We start from the raw sequence: 19,472 nt of genomic DNA, 5'->3' as shown, positions 1-19,472 counted from the left end.
CTTCAGTGGGAAGGGCCTTGAATTTGAAGTGCTGGCTCCGTACAACGAAGCACAGGAACTGCTAATGCTTCTCTGAATGGGGACACAGAAGTAAGAGTCCTCTAGATCAAGCAACATTAGCAAGTCCCCCTCCTCCAGTTGGCCGAGCATGTGCTACAACACAACCATCCTGAATTTCTGGAACTTGTTTAGTCACTGCAAATCGAGAATGGGCCTCCATCCACCAGTCTTTTTTTTACTAAGTAGTATCTGGAGTAAACTACAGCATCCCGGTGTCCCTTTGGGACCTGCTCCATCACCCCTTTTTGTAGCATGGTCCATACCTCCTGCAGGAGCTGAGGGATGTGTTGCTCCCGTCAGGCCAGCAGTGGTGTCCACAGGCAACTTCGTTGGAATTCCAGAGTGTGACCATGGGCAAGAGCGAGCTTCCTCCCTTTCCTCCCTCCCTCGTCAGGGCCAGGGGCTATGGTCATGACAGCACTCCCCACCAAGGCCCCTCTCAGGGTGATTCTTCTGTCTGGTCCTGGCTTGGTGGGGTAATCAAAATGAAAACGTATTAAACATGGGGCATGGATGTACTCACTAGGTTCCCATTTTCTGTCCGTCGGACCATATCCCTTCCAGTCAACTAGATAGTATAGTTTTGCACCGACATACTTTGAGCCCAGAATGTCCTTGACTTCAAATTCCTGTTCTCCATTGACCATTACAGGTTCAGGTAGTATGGTCACAGGTTGAACTGGTTTTAAGAGGGATACATGGAACACAGGATGACTATGCATGTTGGGTGGCAGGGCCAGTTTAACTGCAGCTGGATTTATGATGGATTCAATGGTAAAGGGTCCTAGATATCATGGTCGGAATGTCCAGGTCCCCTTTGGAGGCACATGCTTTGATACTAGCCACACTGTCTCCGACTTGGTAGTTGGGGGCCTTTTCACAAAGTAGGTCTGCGTATGTCTTCTGGCAAAACCTTAGCTTGATGTAACTGCTCTGGGGCACTTGCGAAGGCTTGAGAGATTATGGTGTGTAAGGTCTTGACGGCCAGCATTTCCAGAGTCATAGGGACCTCCAGTTCAGACGTGCGTGGGCGTCTCCCAAAAATAGTATAAAATGGAGTCTGTCCAGTACTGCGGTGTTGGGAATTATAGGCATACTCAGCAATCCGCAATAAGTCTTTCCAATTCCCCTCCACTTGGTGGAGCATACAGCGCAGGTACTGTTCAAGTGTTTGGTTCGTTCTTTCCATTTGGCCATCCGTTTGGGGATGGTGACTGGTGGATAGTCTAACGTCAATTTGAGCCATTGAACAATATTTTTTCCAAAAGTTGGATACCTCGATCTGAAATCAGTACTAATGGGAACCCATGGAGTCGTACGATGTGTTCCAGGAATGTTTTTTGCCAGGCTGCATGCGTTTGGGAGACCTTTAAACGGCAAGAAGCGGGCCATTTTAGAAAACAAGTCTATGACCACTAGGATGGTGTTGTATCCTTGACTAGAAGGTAGGTCGGTGATAAAGTCAAGAGATGCCATGGAGCCAGTGGAATGTCCAATTGTCTAAGGTGCCCAGCTGGTTTCTTTTTCAATGATTTATTCTGTACGCAAATACCACAAGAGGATGACCTGAATGATGTCCTTGCGCCACATTGGCCACCAGTAGCTCCGTTTTACCTTGGCCAGAGTTTTGGCGATTACTGGGTGGCCTTCCATGAGGGAGTCATGATATGCCGAGATGAGTTGTTCCTGAAGCCCTTTCTTGGGCAAGATGGTAGTTGGTCCTTGACTGCGTGGTGTGCTCCCCGATTCAGGAGTCATTGCACATCGTATGTCTTGTAGCAATTTGTCTTGTGTCATGGCGGTTGTAATGCCTAAGAGTTTGTTGCTCGGGATGATAGCCACAGGATCCAGGGCCATGTATACCTGTTCATCTATACCCATGCGGGAAAGGGCATCTGCTTTGCCATTTTTAACCCCGGGTCGAAACAGGATTACATAGTCATACTCCGCAAAGAAGAGGGCCCACCGTAGTTGTCGTGAAGATTGATCCTTCGCACTCTTTAGTTATTGTACATTTCGATGGTCTGTTATCACAGTGATTGTACGCCTAGCAGATAATGTTGCCAATGTTGCCAGGCCTTGAAGGCCGATTCCATGGCCAGAAGCCCTTTGTCCGTGATGGCATAATTGAGTTCAGATGGTGAAAACGTACACGACCAGAAGGCTACCAGATGTAACTGGCCGGTGTGTCGGTCTCTTTGTGACAGAACTGCGCCCATAGCCATACTGAAGGCATCCGTTTCTACCACATACAGAAGATCTGGACGGGGGTGTCGCAGAATTGGAGCAGAAGTGAATCCCACCTTGAGTTCCTGAAAAGCCTTTTCAGCCTCCTGTGTCCACTGGAATTGCTTGTTGCACTTTCTCAATAATGACGTTATTGGGTGTACTATTTGGGAGAATCCTGTGATGAATCGGCAATACAAATTTGCCAAGCCCAACATGCTCTGGACCCCCTTGAGCAAATTTGGGGCTGGCCAATTTAGAATGGCATCAACCTTGTGCACATCCATTCTGATTCCCTTTGGAGTGAGGATAAATCCAAGGAACTACCTCGGTAACATGAAATGAACATTTTTCAAGTTTGGCGTAAAGGTGATGTTTGCAAAGCTTGGCAAGGATGGAGCAAACATGTTTGACATGGTCCTGTTTTGAGGCCGAATATACTAGGATAGCATCTACATAGACGAGAGCACAGACATCATTCATGAAATACTAAAATGCCGCAGGGGCATTGGTCCAGTTTCGTGTAGCTATGGGCTTCTTTGACTTGGTCTAACAATTCCGGGGTAAGGGGTAACAATTTTTAATAGTGACTTGATTCAGTGCGTGATAATCAATACTGGTCCTCAAATCACCTTCCTTCTTCGGCATGAAGAACAGGGGACACACTGCAGGTGACTTCGAGGGGCGGATGAAACCATTGGCCAGGTATTGTTCTAGGTAGGACTTCAGATGTTGATTCTCTGGTTCTGTAAGCGCATAGATTCGACCACAAGGGATTTGTGCACCAGGTATCAGGTCGATCTGGCAATCGTAGGGCGTGTGGGGAGGCAAGGTATTAGCCTGTTCCTTTTGAAACAGGTCTTGAAAGTCCTGATATTTGTTTGGTAGGGTACCAACCACGCCTAAGGTATTTGCCGCCCCTTCCTGGACTGACATGCCTGAGGTCGCTCGTTATAATAGCAAGTGTGTGTACAATCTTCGGAAAAAGTCACTCTTGTGCGCCAGTTGATTCGTGGATTGTGTGCGACCAGCCATGGCATTCCTAAGATCAACCGGAACTGGGGTGCCTTGATGAGATCAAAAGCGATTGCTTCCCAGGGACCGTCCTGACATAGGAGGGTTAAATCAGTGGTACATTCAGACACTGGGCCGGAGGAAATTTCAGTACTGTTGTTACAGTCTGAGTTTGACTTAGGGCGGAGTGAGAGCCCCATCTTTGCTGCAAGATCCTGGTCCATGTAATTCCCCACAGCTCTGCTGTCAATGTATGCTTTAACCGAATGCATCCTTGACAGCCGTTGGTGGCTTATCAGGATCACAGGCAAAGCAAAATGTGAGGTCTGGAGTTGAGTTTCTTCGCTCGACAAATGGACCCCTACATTTGCCAGGCCTGGTAGTTTTCTGACTCCACACTTGGTTTTTCCCTTATCCGTGGCTCCTACAGTCCTTCTTGGTGGCTTTACTGGGCACTGAGAAAATGACCTGCCTTTCCGCAGTATAACTGCTGTTCTCTCCTCTTGTCCCTTTCAGCTTTGGTTAAAGGGGGTCAGACCCCTCCTAGTTGCATTGGTTCCGTGGAATTATCCGCCCCTCGATGAACATGGTCCTTGGAGCGCACAAACATAGGGCATACATCCGGTCTACTTCAATCAGCTCTTTGATCTTGCAACCTATGATCAAGTTGAATTGCCAGGTTGAGAAACTCAGCACAGTCTTTGGGTGGATCCACTACCTGGGCAAGAACGTCCCTTAGCTCTCCCATTAAGCCCCGATGGATTAATGTGGTCCTTTTGTCCTCCGGCCACTCTGCTTCGACCACCAACCTATTGAAGGTCGCTATTTAAGTCTTGGTTTCTCTGACGTAGGGACAAGAGTTCATTGTCTAAGGCATGTCCATGAGAACAGGCGAAGAGTTTCCCCCCCCCCCCCCCCCATCTCCTGCTGGAAACCCCCAAAATCGTGTCGCAGTGGGTCATCTCAGCTAACAAAGGTACAGACCAATCTGTAGCACTATCACTCAGATAAGACAGTACAAAGGCCACTCGTGACTGGTCATTGGAAACGCCACAGGCCCGCAAATGAAATGTAGGCAACACCGATTCATAAAAGTTGCGTACTTCCTAGGGTCCCAGAGAAACGCTGGTGGGGCTAAAGGAACTGTTCTAGGAAGGGTGATCTGCACCCGATTAACTGATGGTGATGGAATAGCCCCAGGCAATGGCGATTGTCCGGCCTGTGCTTGAAGGAGTGGTCTACTTAGATCATCAGTGCGTTCCTTGGCCACAATTAGTGCTCTCTGCAATGCATTGGTCTCATCTGGCTGAATGCTCTTCAGCACGTAACTGCCCCAGCACCTGGGCTAACTGGTCAGTTTCCGAGGTTTCCATTCTGGACACCTGGGTGGATTATGATTTTTGAGGCTTTGCGTTCTGTAACGCTCACCTGGTATCCACAGGGACATCTCCCGATCTGGTTAGCCTGCCCTTCGACCTGGATTGTCCTCCCCTGGGTTCTCACTCTGCCAAGGATCGGATCTGGAATACAGTTTGAATTTAGCCTAGTCTATTCCTCTCTGGGCCCACCTCCCTCGTGACCCCACCGATCCCCTGAGAGCCTTCCTCACCTTGGATTGGGATATGTGCGCTCTCCATCCTGTAGTTCCATGCAGGGGTGCGTTGTGGTTGGGGTGCCTTGCCACCGAGTTGCTTCACTGTCGCAGGCCCATGAATCCAGACCTGTTCCGACTTTCAGGCAAGTCTTTGTTTTGCTTGTCCTCATTTGTTATTGCTCCCGTTAATGTCCTTTACCTCCCTCAGGTGCGGGAGGAATGGCGAATTTGAAGAGTCGGATGGAGCTGTGCCTCAGATGGTTGGTGACCACGCTGTGTGCAGCGCTATGTGCACTTTTATGATGTGCTAACCTGTTATTCTTCTTTACGGGTCGTCTTGATGTTCCAGGTAGTTGCTGCCGAAAGGATGCAGAGTGGTGAGAGGAAGATGTCAGGTAAGCGTGCCTCTGAATTACTGTTCAAATGTAAAATGCAAACGCATACTAATGCAGTCTTTAGTTTCTTTCCTTCCAGGTTGATTTCCAGAGGAAATGTCTGCCTTTATGCCGGAGATTCACGACACTGGAGTGAACAACCAACGCTGGAGTACTCGCAGGTAAGGATTAATAATGAGGTTCTCATACTTAAGTGCAGGCCCAGAATGCAGAGAACAGACCTTGGTGAACATCATGCTGCGAGTGCAGAGCAACGCAAAGCATGTTCTGCAGCTCGGGCGTGGCTTTTATAGCATGTAGTTATCCCAGGTGTCTTAAGGCCTGTGCTATTCCCATTGAAGTTACAGCCCCTCTTTCTGCCAAAGGTGCCAGGCCTGACTCCAAGAGTGTCTTTGGGAGCATGATTGGGCCCTTTGGGCCACACAGGAACGATGCGATTTGGTCCAGAGGCCTCAAATGTCAGGGCCAGGGGCTATGGTCGTGGCACCTGCTTGAGGGGGAAGGGGGGGGGCGGGGATTTTCTAGCAACAGGACCATCTTGTACCACAGCTCCCCGTCGTACCTGTCCAGGATTGCAAGAGCATTTGCTGCCTTGACCATTGGTGCCACAGTGTATACCACCTTTCGGCCCATGGCATCCTCCCTCGCTGTCAGGGAAATGTAGGGGTTCCTCAAGACAACCAAGTCTGGTGAAGGCTGTGATCGCAGGCACTTGGATGTGGACTCCAGCACCCGATACTTCTCCAGTCTTTTTGCCAAGGCTGGATTCTTCATCAGCAACAGGCCTCATCCCAACCATCCTCCAGAAGAAGCACAGCCAGAATGGTCTTCCTTTTGGCCTCTTGGCACTGGTACAGGACCCCTTCCTTAACAACCATGGAGTGGAATGATCCCACTGTCCAGTGGAGACAGTAGCAGTGAAATTCCACCGTTGCAGTCCATATCCAAAAGGGGGTGGGGTGCTATGAGGCAGCATGAAGTGCCACCTCCTCTTCGCCAGCGGTGCCATCGGCATCCTCAACACCAGCATGCAGTGAGTGGACAGGATACCCAGCAACATGTCCCTTTAAGCTTGCTGTGCATAGCACCTCACCAATTCCTCCCCTCCTCCCCCAATTCCACCCTCCTCCTCTGCATTTCCACCATCGTCATTCCCTATCCCTACACCCATGTGAACAGACACCATATCCTCTTGTTCCAAAGAAGAATCTATGTCCTAGAGCACAAGAGGCCTCCACTGCCCCAGCCCACCCCTTTTTGTATCCTGAGGGGTCTGAGCTAGGATCCTCTTCTCTGGTGTCTTCAACTCCTGGGAGGAAGGGCCACTCTGGGCACCATGGACAAGGTCAGCACATTAAACCTGTGAGAAGGCGGCCACCACCAGCACAATCATAGAGGATGATGTAGTCTGGGCCACCTGCGCCTTCAGGGGCAGGCCAGACACCTTAACCTGTGTCTGGTCTTTCTCGTTTCTCCCACAGCTTCCCCAGGTTAGCGGATTTCCACTTCGAAGAGTAGCTGGAGTGATGGCTTCAGATGGTGATGAGCACACCCTGCTCATTGCAACAGACTTGAGGTGCTTGGCCTTGTTTTGAGCCCCCAAGAATGGAGCGCCCCAAGTCCAGACAGGCCGGTCCTGGGTGAGGCATGACCCTGCTTGCTGCAAAGGGTAGAGGCCTTGGCGTTAAGTCACACCACCAGTCTGTTGATGGTTTGGAGAATCCAAGGCAAATCTCGCAATCCGCTTTTTCGTCATGCAGATGACGACAGAGGCACTAGGAGTGTTGTCCTCCACAAACATGTTCCTTCATAGAGCAGCACTTGAAGAGAACCTCCATCCTTCTCCTCAGACATGGTCCAGCGCAGTGTAGACCAGATGGCCTTCTGGAATCTACAATGAAAACTCAACAATTCTTGCCCTTGAGGGGCCACAAAAGACACTGACAAACCAATCCCCACTTACCAGTTGAAAGAGCACACTGGCTCCATTTCACAACATTTTGAAACCAAAACGAGGACTCCAACACTTGAACATGCTGAAGATGGCTGCCAGAGGAGGGACTTGGGAGAGGGCAGTATGACCTACAGCTCAGTGGTTGGTTTATAGGCGAAAGTGAAACTTTGTTTTTTCCTTTACCAAGGAGTCTCAGCCCGACACCGGGGAATGAGCATGTGAATCCATGACAGACCCCATGCTGGAGAAGAGAAGTGTGGCAACACCATCTAATGTCCTTTACAGCATTAGACATCCAGCTTTGAGACCAGTGCCACGTGCCCAATTTTCATATTTATGATACATCTTCCATACCTGTGTCAACCACAGAACTTTTTCCTGGACTTGGTGATTATGTTTCCCCTTGTTCCTGTGAATCTTGTCATTTACTATTTCTATGGGAGACCTTTTTATGTCTTGCATTTTACTATGGCAGCACACAGCATCTTATGTGCAGTGTTGCCTTAGTGCTCCCCTTTTTAATTTATTTCTCTTAATTTGAATGAACTACTGTTCCCAAGAGTAAAGTGGATTCAGTACAACCCCACCTTATGTTGAGTGCTTGGAAGAGACAATTGTACCCCCTGCTCACAGTCCTGGTTAAAACAGCAAGCTAACTTAAATGGCTGGCTGCAGTGTTTTATACCTTAGTGACCTTTAGTCAATATTACTCACAGGCTGTCAAAATCAGACACAGTAATGCACAGGAGGGTCTCCATTCTGCAGGGAGAGTTTGCCGACGTTGTGCCTGGGTTTCCAATACATGCTCAGATTCTGGAAGCTGCAGACCAGTCACCCACTGGAACCAAATCTAATGAAGACAGATGTAGCTGATTCCAGCAAAGTGTGTAACAGGAACCTCTTAACCTTTCCTTTCTATTGACCTGGGGGTCCCAACAACTACTCATACCCAGAGGCTGTGCTGGTGAGAGCTACAGTCTCAAGAAGATCTGCATTTCAAGCCATCCCTCAAAAAGATGCATCCTTGCTAGGCTACAACCCACCATCACGGGGCCCTCAAGCCAGTGTGAGTTGCATGGTATTCTAAAGTTCGATTCTCTTCGATTGGTCTCCTGCTGGTATACGACAAATCCCTCAAGTCCCCTCACCAGAGTGGAGGACCAAGCGGGTGAAGGAAAAAAAAAATCCAACAGGCAATATTCCTTCATCAGGTAGCAGTAAACAGGCACACATCCACAGCCATTAGAAGCCTTGAAGACCCCTTTGTTGAAGACGCTCCCGTCAACTGCTGCCACCAGTTCCGTTCAGTCACCAGACCAAGAATCCACAGACAGGGTCCTGTGCTGCTGCCTAATAAAGACAGCATCTCCAAGCTCTTCTGACTGCTGATAGTTAAGTCTGCTAGAGTTCTTAATGTTCTTACTTCTGAAACGTTGGTTAAATGGTCTATACCCATATTAGAAATAGTGTTGATACCAATAGGTATTACTGACCTTGAAAAGCTGGTGTTCTGAAACCAACATTGGGTTATACTTACCCCTAACTGAGTTTTATTCTTACTTGTCCAGGAGTAGCCAAATGACTCTTTGGAAGAGTCTAATTACTTTTGTGAAAGTAATAGTGGTGGAGTATCAATTCTGAAGCACATTACATATGTTGAAAGAGATAGGTAACAGTATTGGGCCAAATTATTCTTGTAATTGAAGAACAGTGACTAGGGACCAATAGTGCCCGCTGCCCTTGAGTTACTTACTGTATTCAAAATCATAACTAATCTTATTCTTCCCTCCCACAAATAACATTGCCCTTCTCAATGCAACCCCTCAATTGTTCACTTAAATGCAGAAATAAATTACTTAATGGATTTTTGTTCTGTGGTTCTACAATTGCTCCTTTGTGGAAGGACACAGATGTCTCAAATGTGCTGGGAGTTTCCAGCCCCCATGCTTGGTGGCAACAAGTCAGCCAAACTGTCTCTCAAATTACAAACTGTACATAGAGCTCTGCAAATTCTATACTGAAGGGAGGACCATGAATAGCCAAGACAGTCTTGAAGTCCTCCTGCCATACCTCCACTTTAAGGTGGCCAGGAATTAGGAGGGGGTGGGGGGGCGCGCGCAAGAGCTGATGGTCAATCATCTCTCACTTACTGCCAGGTCTCAGTATTACAGGCACCAACAGCAGTTCTATACCATACCTTGCACTGGCCAAATAAATCACTGTAAATCCTCACATCAGTGTCATAGTCTCATCATGATTCATATGCCCACACAATCTTATTGTAGACAATAAGATCACAGCGCCTAGGTCGTTGTCAGCAGATTGCACCACAGAAAACCCCTTGCCCTAAGTACCCACCACACTCCCTGTTACAGAATGAACAACTCGATGTTGATTTACCGGCTACCTAGAATATTTAATTCAAATACAAACTACTGTCAAGAACACTTTGTGATCAGTGAACAAATGAGTTTGCAAATCACTTGTCTGCCAGCACAAGAACACTCCCATAAACACTATCTTTAATATGATTGTTACAGAAGCACCAAAAAAGTCCCCAAAAGACATTCACATCCAAGGTAGACAAGAGTGGACCCCCCCGTGAAGGGCGTGTAAAACAAAGTTCTAACCATAAAAATGCAAAGGGGCAAACAAGTAAACAGTCACACAGCATGGAGGGATGATTGGGGGGGGGGGGGGGGGGAACACAATTACTGCCGCTATTGCTCACTGGGGCTACGTTTGAAGTGGTGTGCATAGATGACATGGCACTCCAATGGTGGCATGCAATGCGAACAGCCTCATGAAAAAATGAAAGGGCAAAACCGTAGATCTTCTGTGGCCATAAAACATAGGCAAGTACATTTTTGCAACTAAGCATCCTTTAAAGCTGCGAGCAGATGGGCTCCGTCTGAACAAAAATATTCAATGGGTCCAAAAAACAGCAAGGCCATGTTAAGTCGGTGTTCCGCCAGCTTGAGTTTAAATCCTTGGTTACCATGCAGTTCTAAGGTGATCATTACTGTGGGGCACCATCAAACGGTTACAGTAATAAACTACAGTGTTGAATGGCCACTGGATCCACAGCTTGGGTGCGCGCAGCATATATTTTATTATTTAATCTCCCACACCCTCGACCACATTGTTCTGCTCTCCCCCAGGACGACTTCCCAAAGTTCACTCAGTGCGCAAAATGATGTGGATTCCAGAATCTGAAAAAACAGGTCCGCTCATTTCACCAGGCCTCAAGGCAAAAGATGCATCTTCGAATGGTTTCTGCATGTGACCTAGAGGAAACACAGGCAAAGTCAAATTCGAGTGTGTGTTCATTCTAAAAATGTATACATCTTAACCAAGGCACCACAGTAGACCGGGAGCCAAAAATAAAAATGCATATTGATTCTGGACCAATAAAAACCACACCCCCAAGATCTCTTAACAGAATTTTAATTGAGCATACTAACTATAAACACCCCCAAAATAGCAGGTGTACCAATAACCTGATCAATGTATTACTCAATTGTGGAGTTGGGTTGCTTTAATAATTCTCTTTATTTTTAATCAAATGGCTCAAAACTCATCATATAGGATAGCCACTTCAGATATGAAACAATTTGCATATTCATTCTCATATTAGTGAAGAAATACGAGAAGTAAGCAAACCATATTAAGCATACATATTTTGGACTCAATATATATTGACAGAAATAAAAATAAATAAAACATAGTAAAAATCTTAAGCTAAATCAAGATAGATAAGAACACAGTAAAAACAAAAATAAAAAGCACAAATAAGTGACTTCTTACTAAGGAATCAACAAATCTGAAGTAGCCACACAAGAGAATGCAGGTGCACCTGACTGAGTAAAGATAATAAATATACATGAGAGTTGTAGAATTTGATGCCACAACTGTTGGGGCTGCAGGATCAGACTCCAACTGCTGATTGGTGTCAGTTTATCCCAAGTAGTTGAGTTGGTCAGAGGTTTGAGTCTATTCCGGGAGCGATGGCATTTTGTTAAGGCCAAAAGAAAAAGGCCTTAAGAAGTGGGGTATTGAGCACAAACAGGATAAGGAATGGGTGAAGTAACTATCAGAAGATTAGCGTGATTTGGTAAGGGCAAACCAGTGTCCAAATATTCTACAGTAATGCTATGCATATGAGTGACAGCTGGCAGATTCGAGTAGAGCATATTTTCAGTGCGCATCTTATTTCCAGAAATCCTTTAGTGTTTTTTTCAGAAATCTGGAGATAGTTTGCTGCCGACAGAAAACTTGGACGTGCCTGCTGGTGACACAGGCAGCAGGCAATGACAGGCCTGTGATCGGAGCAGTTTCAAGAAAATCTATTCTGTGCGCCCTTTGAAATCGAATTGGGGTGGGGTGTAGCCAATCCAGTTCAAGGTTGCAGTGACAAGCGGTCGATGCCAAGTCTCAAGAGGTGGTGTGCTTGTAAATGGTCCTCAATGGGAGTCACAAATTACTCAAGTATAAAAAAAAAAATTAGAAGTATCATTCTAATAGAATTAACATCTACAGTCACTAGATTAGGGCATAATACAGTTCAAACACTTGCAAAGGAAAAATACATATTGTGCTAGCATCAGTCCCCACTGGACAGCCACCCAACCCCTTCTGTAAACTGCAGGGAGAGTTTACAGAGGTGAGTGGATTCCTGTATATCTGTACTGGATCGGAGCATCCGGCCACTGGAACAGAAGATATGAAGCAAGACTGATGTAGCTACTTCCCTTCCAGCTACTAGAGATGAACGCTGTTTTAACAGCTGCCTGTGCCGTCCTTCGATGCAACCAGAGTCCTCCCTGCCCATAGACTGATGGCCCCAATCAATTTTGATCAATCCCACGACAAGCTGACCTGTTTGGGCTGCAAAACACCAATACCCTATGACAACGAGCACAAGTGCTGTGCAACATATGCCAAAGGAAGTTTGCTAAAACTTGGTTGACCTCCTGCTGTACTGCCAGAGACCAGAATCCACTCCTTGAAGTCCCCTCACCAGAGTGCTGGACCAAGACAGCGAGTACTTACTGGTAACATTGTTGGTATATATTATTCCCGAAACTGACAGTTTTACCAAGAGGGACTGCTTTCGTTTAATTACATAGGGTCATTCTTTAAAAAAAGAATATATGATTTTACTACCCATGATTAGCAGAATTCCCTTCTAATCGTGTATCCCTAGGTTCTACCCAACTTCATCTGAATACTGGTATTCTAAAATTAGATTTATATTTTGGTTTGCACACGGAAGTATGATTTGTTTTATAATTGTGTTTGACACAGTGCCTACCTTTCTAAGGAATTTGACTGTGTATATATAAAATAAACCATTATTTTGCAATACATCAGTGTATACATGTTCCTTTGGACCACATTATTGCCACAGGTTCTTTGTACCCATCTACAGCCCTCTCACCCTCCCAATATAAGCCTGACTGCTCAGTCCACACTACTAAATTATGCAATGCAGGTATGTACAAAGAGTTGTGTTAACTGCATTACCTACAACCTTGTGGAAATGATGAGGGACCTAAACATTTCTGCCCAAATTAAGGATTTCAAAAAGCATAGAGTTCTCTGAAGGAGAGATCACTCTCCAAATGCTAGTGGATTGGTCCAGTGTAAAAACAAGACTATATTGGTTGGGAGGTTGGTTCTCAGCACTAGAAGGCAGAAAACCACTTTGCTTTAAGGAATCAGAATTCAATTTGGTTACGGTGCAAGTTGCTAACACCCCCGCCTGCACCTCTCCTGCACAATCACTACACTATAGCCATAGCATGTTGCTTTTAAGTACCACAGTGAGGTTGGATTGCAGAAGGCGCTTGTCTAAGATGCCCTGCAACACAACTGAGCGAGTACTTTTTCTAAAATAAAAATGACCTAGATTCAAGCTTTAGTAGGGCCTTAGACTGGATGGATTTTTGGGTGAAGTGGCAATTACTGCTGCATGAGAACAAAACAAATACCATGGCCCAGTCGTAAAGGGAGTAATTTCTGGACTACTAGTATTTTAGTTATGGTTTTCCCCCCCCCCCCAATCGATTGCCAGCTTCAAATGTGGGGATAGATGCTATATTTAAAAAAAAGTAATCCTTTTATGCTTTAAGGACACATTAGCAATGCACTTGGGTAATTCTCACCCCCCCCCCTCCTCCTCCTCTCCAAGACCTTCTAGTTGTGTTTCTGTTGAATCCTTGGATGACTACAGGTTCAGTGTAGAGGACACTACCCATCTGACCGGAGTAACTGTAGTGTCACATTTTATAGCAGCCCATAATTCACACACTATACTGAAATTCTGATTGTTTTAGACAGGAAAAAGGAAAACACCCATCCGCTTTCAGCAAAGGATGCGGTTTGCATAGTTTGATTTATTACTGGGCACACTGTTGGCTTATTTGTGAAACATTTGTAGCTGGCAGTTGCATAGTGTTCTTTGCTTCCAATAGGGTTGTTTAAGAAAACAGCCACAACAGGCATACATACGACAACTAATGCAAATGCTTCCGCCCCCCCCCTTACTTGAGAACAAACTGCAATTTGAGTGTTTCACATCATCACTGCACCATATAAAGTCTTGAAAGTGAAAGAGCACCTCCGAAGGCACCAGGTGTCACGGGCAAGTTCCTTTATTTCTTCTAGTGATTTCCGTGGCTCCCGCTTCCTGACCTGTTCCCGCCTCTCCCATGCCCCGATAGGCTGATCTGTAGCTGAACCAAGGGAGGCCGTAGGGCCGGCACTGCAGCTTTTTCTCCATTCTGCTGGCGATTTTGAGGTGGGCGCACCACAGACCCAGGCCCTGCCTCACTGCAACATCCTGTTGGGCCTGCAGGTACCGCATGTGCAGAGATTGTCCGTGGCTCCCACTTCCTGACCGGCTCCCACTTCCTGACCTGTCCCCACCAACCAACACCGATTGGCTCTTCATCTAGGTCTTGAGACCCTCCCAGGGCAGCCTTCTGTCAGTGCAGCCTCAGCGGCTAAGGGCCCCGAGGCAAAGGGCGGCTCCTACAATGGCGACTCCAAGATGTGTCTTCAGGTGTCTGCAGGCGAAGCAATGGAAGCCAGCAACCAACAAAACTGTAAGTGTGGTATGGGTGGGGTGTAGAGCAATTACTCTACACCAGAAAGCCCTTGCCAATCTGTGTTATGGAGAGGTAAGTAGTTCTACAACATGCATACTTAGAGTGATTAGTGACCACCAGTCCAAATCCATTCTTGGCTGGACTGTAAATGCTGCATTGCATCATGCACTAACATACTAGCCAATGTTAACCAGTGCTACACCTATAGAGAACAGTGAAGATCAACCTGTGTAACCATTTGACAGGGGCAATAATATCAGCATGTGGCACACTTGGATGGAATTCTTAACCTCAGCTTGCGTCACATCTAGACAGAATTATGGTTGTTAGCATGTGCCACACTTAGCACAAGTCATAACCTTAGCTCACAGTTTATGATAGCAGGCGCCACACCTAGACATAACTGCAAGCACAGCAATGCCAACTAACCAATCCACTAACATTTTCATCCCTCTGCACACACCTCTCAAATTCCAACCAAACAACCACAAAAACACAGAAAACTGCACAAACTTCACTGCAACAACAAAACCCACACAGACCTGCACAACAGCAAACAACAACACCTAAGCCCAGCCAACGGACCCACCGGGCTGAGGCTGCCAACGGCACATCATTGCTATCTTGCACTTTTCCAGCTCATTCCAACTCACCCCCCCCCCTCACTTTTTCAGAGCCACCAGAGCGCCAGGTGACCACCGGTGGTGATAATGTTAAAGGATATTTGTACCACTAACATTCTTATAAAGTTATATTAAGCTGTTACACGAAGACCCACTGGATCCCATCACACAGGCTTGATCTTCAACTGTCTGGGTTCAAACCTTTTTCACAAATTCCCTCATTAAACATGACATGTCGATTCATCCATACCCCACACCCCACCCCCCCAAAACCATTGATGGAGCCAGCACTCACATTCCCCACCATCATTACTGCTTCTCACTGATGGGTCATGCCTGGGCACCTTCAATCCCAGCCTCATGCAACCCCCTACAACCAAATTTGCCTGCTCAGCTATTGTCCCACTACAAACCTCAAGTTTATCTGCAAAAGATTGGAATGCACTACAAACCCGCCTGCCAGAATTCCAACACATCCTTCAGGGTTCAAAGTGTATAGCATCTTTACAGTGGTGAATGCCGCCCTCCAAACCATGGATAGCTGCAACTCCTGCCTCGTCCTTGACCGCTCAGCTGCATTTGACAGGCGACCACTGCATCCTCCTCTCCCTCACCAACAGGAAGAGATTTTGGCGTGGTCCTGATTGGTTTACTGTTCTGGGGCAAGGACCGGGCTGTCCAGAAGAACATGTTGCATTCAAGTTTCGTGTGGAGTCCCACCAGCATCCTGACGACCCCCGATCCCATAAAATCCCAATGATTATATATACTTTTGTACATGAGTAAAAAGCCCACAGGACATCAGTCACAGCGATTACCTACCCATCATCCATTCCTGGAGGCACACCTCAAATTCAACCCCCGCCATAGCCAACTTTGGCCTCATTGGTCCCCAGCTAAACAACTCACACAATGGGTCAAGGATATGCACCACAAGGATTAAATATGCACTTGATCAGTAAAAACCTTCCAGAAACCTATCAAGAACACCCAAGTAAAGCACCCATACCTCAGCACATTTATCAGGCATCTGGCTGTGCAGCCCAACTATTACCCAATAATGTAATGCAATTTGGATGAGTTGGACCTACCTCTCTCAAAGTGACCCAGGTCTCCACCTGCTTTTGCGGAGCTGCAATCACTAAACTGGGATGCTAGTGCCTCAAAATCCTCATCTCCAGATTTGATTTTTTGAATGAAGCCTGTTTAAGGAGGTGGAGAAAAGAGTCAGTGAGCAGAATACACCCCCAAAAGAAGAACACTCATACAGTACAGGCAAAAATAAAGACCGCCATGAATGAAAAGATGCTTTAAAATTAGGAGGGGCAGTTGAAAATTAAATGTTCTGCTTTTACCAGCATATGCTACTACACAAGGATAAAAAATAAAAAAAAAAAAGTGAAATTTCACACCAAAAAGGCTGCTTTGCATAGCATTTCTAACCGTGATCAGGTTAACATCTTTTTAGGATGAGAAGGTGCAAGCAAGCCTAGACCCATCGCGCAGGTTTCCACTAGTCAGTTCTGCCCTTCACCTTATCCATTTTATAAACCAGATAATAGCATCTCCAGCTGAAGGCCACAAGAATCTCCTTTCTGGAGCACCAATCTGGACGAAATCCCCTCATCCCACCAGCAACAAGGGACAATATCTGAGACCAACCACTGATGACTAGGCGATCACATGACCAGATCGCGGGTCATCCTCAACTCCCTTGGTGCTTCCAGCCAGGTGTCCCAGGTAGGGGTAAAGACAACAAGGTTCAGAAAAAGTATCCATTATTGCTGCTTCAATACTCCCTCCTACTTCGCCCCTCCGCTCAGAACCATCTCAACTCTTTACATTCCCACCTCTTCCCTCTCCACTACTCTTCCTACTCACAAAAACCCAACATAGCTTCCAATATACAGGAAAGCTTTCTCTTTCAGCAACTTGCCATTTTGCTTTTGCACCTGTCGAGTTTACAGGCAAGTGAAGCCTTCAGCTTTCCACCGTTGGCCTTTTGCTCATTTGGAGAAAGTCTTATGCTATGAAACTAGATTTCCCATTTCGTCTTTTTACCATGCACAGAGCAGATCACTCGGGAATACATCTATGTGCCTAAATTAAAGCTGGTGTTACGTTTGTGTTATTTCGAAGTTAACTTTAGTGTTTCGTGTGTATGGCTACTGAATGTGGCTACTGCTCTAAAATGGCCACACCAGAAGATCTTCTTTGGCCATACTGTTTACGTTCTTCCTGCCTTCCCAGATCAGAAAGTCCCATAAGGTCATACACTCGCCCAGAAAACTGCAGTTTTCACAGGCTAGTGGTTGATTTGCTAGTGGTTAACAATCGTCTGCTCCCAGTCCACATACATGGTGCTTTTACTGAATAAGGGATTTAAGTAGCTAGCTGTGCTAAACAAGAGCAAGTTCAATTAGAAAACCTACAGAAATTGCACAGCAATTACCTATGCAACACTGCTATAGTGTCAATAACTAGATTTTTCTGTAACCTACCATTGATGAGCTCCACTGCCTCGTCTTTGGTACGGGTGATCTTGTCCTGCCTCCATGACGACGGCCGCCTGGACTGGTTGTGCTTGACCAATAGGTGTGAACAGCGGACTTTTGTTGGCTCTCCTTGATCCATTTTACCACAGCCACTGGGTCTTTCCCACTGGCTAGCGTTTGTCATGTGATTGAAATAATATACACGACCTAAAGAAGGGTGAGGAAAAGGGTAAAATATAACACTGATAATCCAACATCTGCAGCAACTACCCAATAAGGAAAATGAAAGAGTGGCTAGTATACCCAGTTAAACAATACATTTGTTTCAAGGCAAAATCTTTGGTTGATATTACTTCACGCTAAACAGACTCATTTAGTTTTAATTATGCTATTCCCGCACCAGTTATGCTGGCTTGAAAAGCACAGACACCAGCACTGAAGCTACCGCTACCTTTGAAGAAACAAGGGCTAATACAAAGCATTCTGAAACTTCCACGTAATTATGTAAACATGAAATCATTACGCTTTATACATTTAAAAAGCTTGTCCAGCAAAGACGATGACAGTTTTACATGAGGATTTTGACACTTGCTTACTGGGTCAAGGACCTCCAAAGCCAAATAAGTGAGTTCACTATGTTGGGCTCCTGCTCCTCGATACAGGTTGAGGAAAAGCGCACACCAAAGTTGACCCATGCAACACCTGCCAAGAAAGGCATATAGTTCAGAAATTGATTGCTAATCAAGAATTTGATTTAGCAAACAACTCCATTTGATAGCAAATGTCACCAGAAAGTGTACCCAAGAACAAAACGAGTACCAAGACCGAAAACGAGCATCACTACAGCATTTTGGTTTACCGCAGAATTACTACATTAGTGAGATGCGCCAAGCCTTCCAAACTAGAGCCAAGTACTAGGAGAAATGCATTTACCCATTGCAACAGATCGGGGGGGAGAGAAAGAGAGAAAGAGAGAAAGAGAGAAAGAGAGAAAGAGAGAAAGAGAGAAAGAGAGAAAGAGAGAAAGAGAGAAAGAGAGAAAGAGAGAAAGAGAGAAAGAGAGAAAGAGAGAAAGATATATATATATATCCCTTCTGTACATGGCACAGGAAACCAGAAATACATTTTGTTTGGAAAACAGCTGCCGGCCATTCACAGTGAAACTTTCCAAACACCCTTGGCGCCTGATTGAGCAGTGCCCCCGAGCTTCCTGGCCCAGAGCGCCTGTAGGTGAGTGCCATGGCCTGTGACCATTTCCCCTGGGCCAGCTTCCTGAGTTTGGCCCTCTGGTGACCCCCGCCACTAGCTTTCTTCTCCCCCCCCCCCAGCACCTTCTCCCTCCCACCCCACCCCTGGAGCCCCAAAACTAGGCCCCCAGAAGCATCCCCGCACCCTCTTCCTGGTTTGTCTCCCACTCCCCTCCCGCCCATTGTAACCCACCCATCTGCGCCCTCACTGGGCCTCGAGCCCTTGGCTGCCAGCTCACACAGGCTCTTCCATCCACAGAGAGGAAGCCGGCGTGAGGCAAGCCTTATCTCTGGGTTTAATTTAATTTGTGCCCAAAACTAGCCAGCACCACTGCCCCCTCCGGCCCGCTTAAAAATGCCCCGGGCCAGAAAGGGACACCAAGAAAGGACACAAGACAAGGCCGCACTGGACACAGGCACACAAATCCAACCTACCACTGTAGCACCAACCTCAAATAGAGGAAATGCAACGCCAAAAACCACAACAAAAGTCCAAAGGGAAAATTCCTTATATCTCACACCATACCTACGACACAGACATCAAGACACAAATCCGAGACAACCGGGAAAAAGACTGGAACACCCAAGAAGGCGGCAGCTAGAGTCCGACCAAATACATCACAAGACCAGAAGGACACCCTCAACAACCACACCATACTGACATGACGACAATCTTATAAGCAACAACCCAAACAAGATCCTAACTGATCAATTAAACGAAGAATCCGCCTTTACGGACCAGCACAAACGGA

At 46.5% G+C, this 19,472-nt stretch overlaps 1 protein-coding gene across 1 annotated transcript in view; it reads right to left on the bottom strand.

The window, feature by feature from the left end:
- Positions 1–9,634: 9,634 nt before the first annotated feature.
- The window catches only part of PIN1 (peptidylprolyl cis/trans isomerase, NIMA-interacting 1), a 28,324-nt gene continuing 18,486 nt past the window's right edge, over positions 9,635–19,472 (bottom strand). Inside the window, exons 2-4 of the mRNA XM_069604035.1 lie at positions 17,480–17,680; positions 16,070–16,180; positions 9,635–10,530 (exon numbers count right to left, since the gene is read on the bottom strand). Of these exons, the coding sequence (XP_069460136.1) occupies positions 10,421–10,530; positions 16,070–16,180; positions 17,480–17,680 (422 nt within the window). The 3' untranslated portion in view covers positions 9,635–10,420. The remainder of the gene's footprint in view (positions 10,531–16,069; positions 16,181–17,479; positions 17,681–19,472) is intronic.

This window comes from Ambystoma mexicanum, chromosome 3q, assembly GCF_040938575.1.
Source record: "Ambystoma mexicanum isolate Mex_15411 chromosome 3q, UKY_AmexF1_1, whole genome shotgun sequence".
Lineage (NCBI taxonomy): Eukaryota > Metazoa > Chordata > Amphibia > Caudata > Ambystomatidae > Ambystoma > Ambystoma mexicanum.
This window is presented reverse-complemented; position numbering and strand designations above follow the sequence as displayed.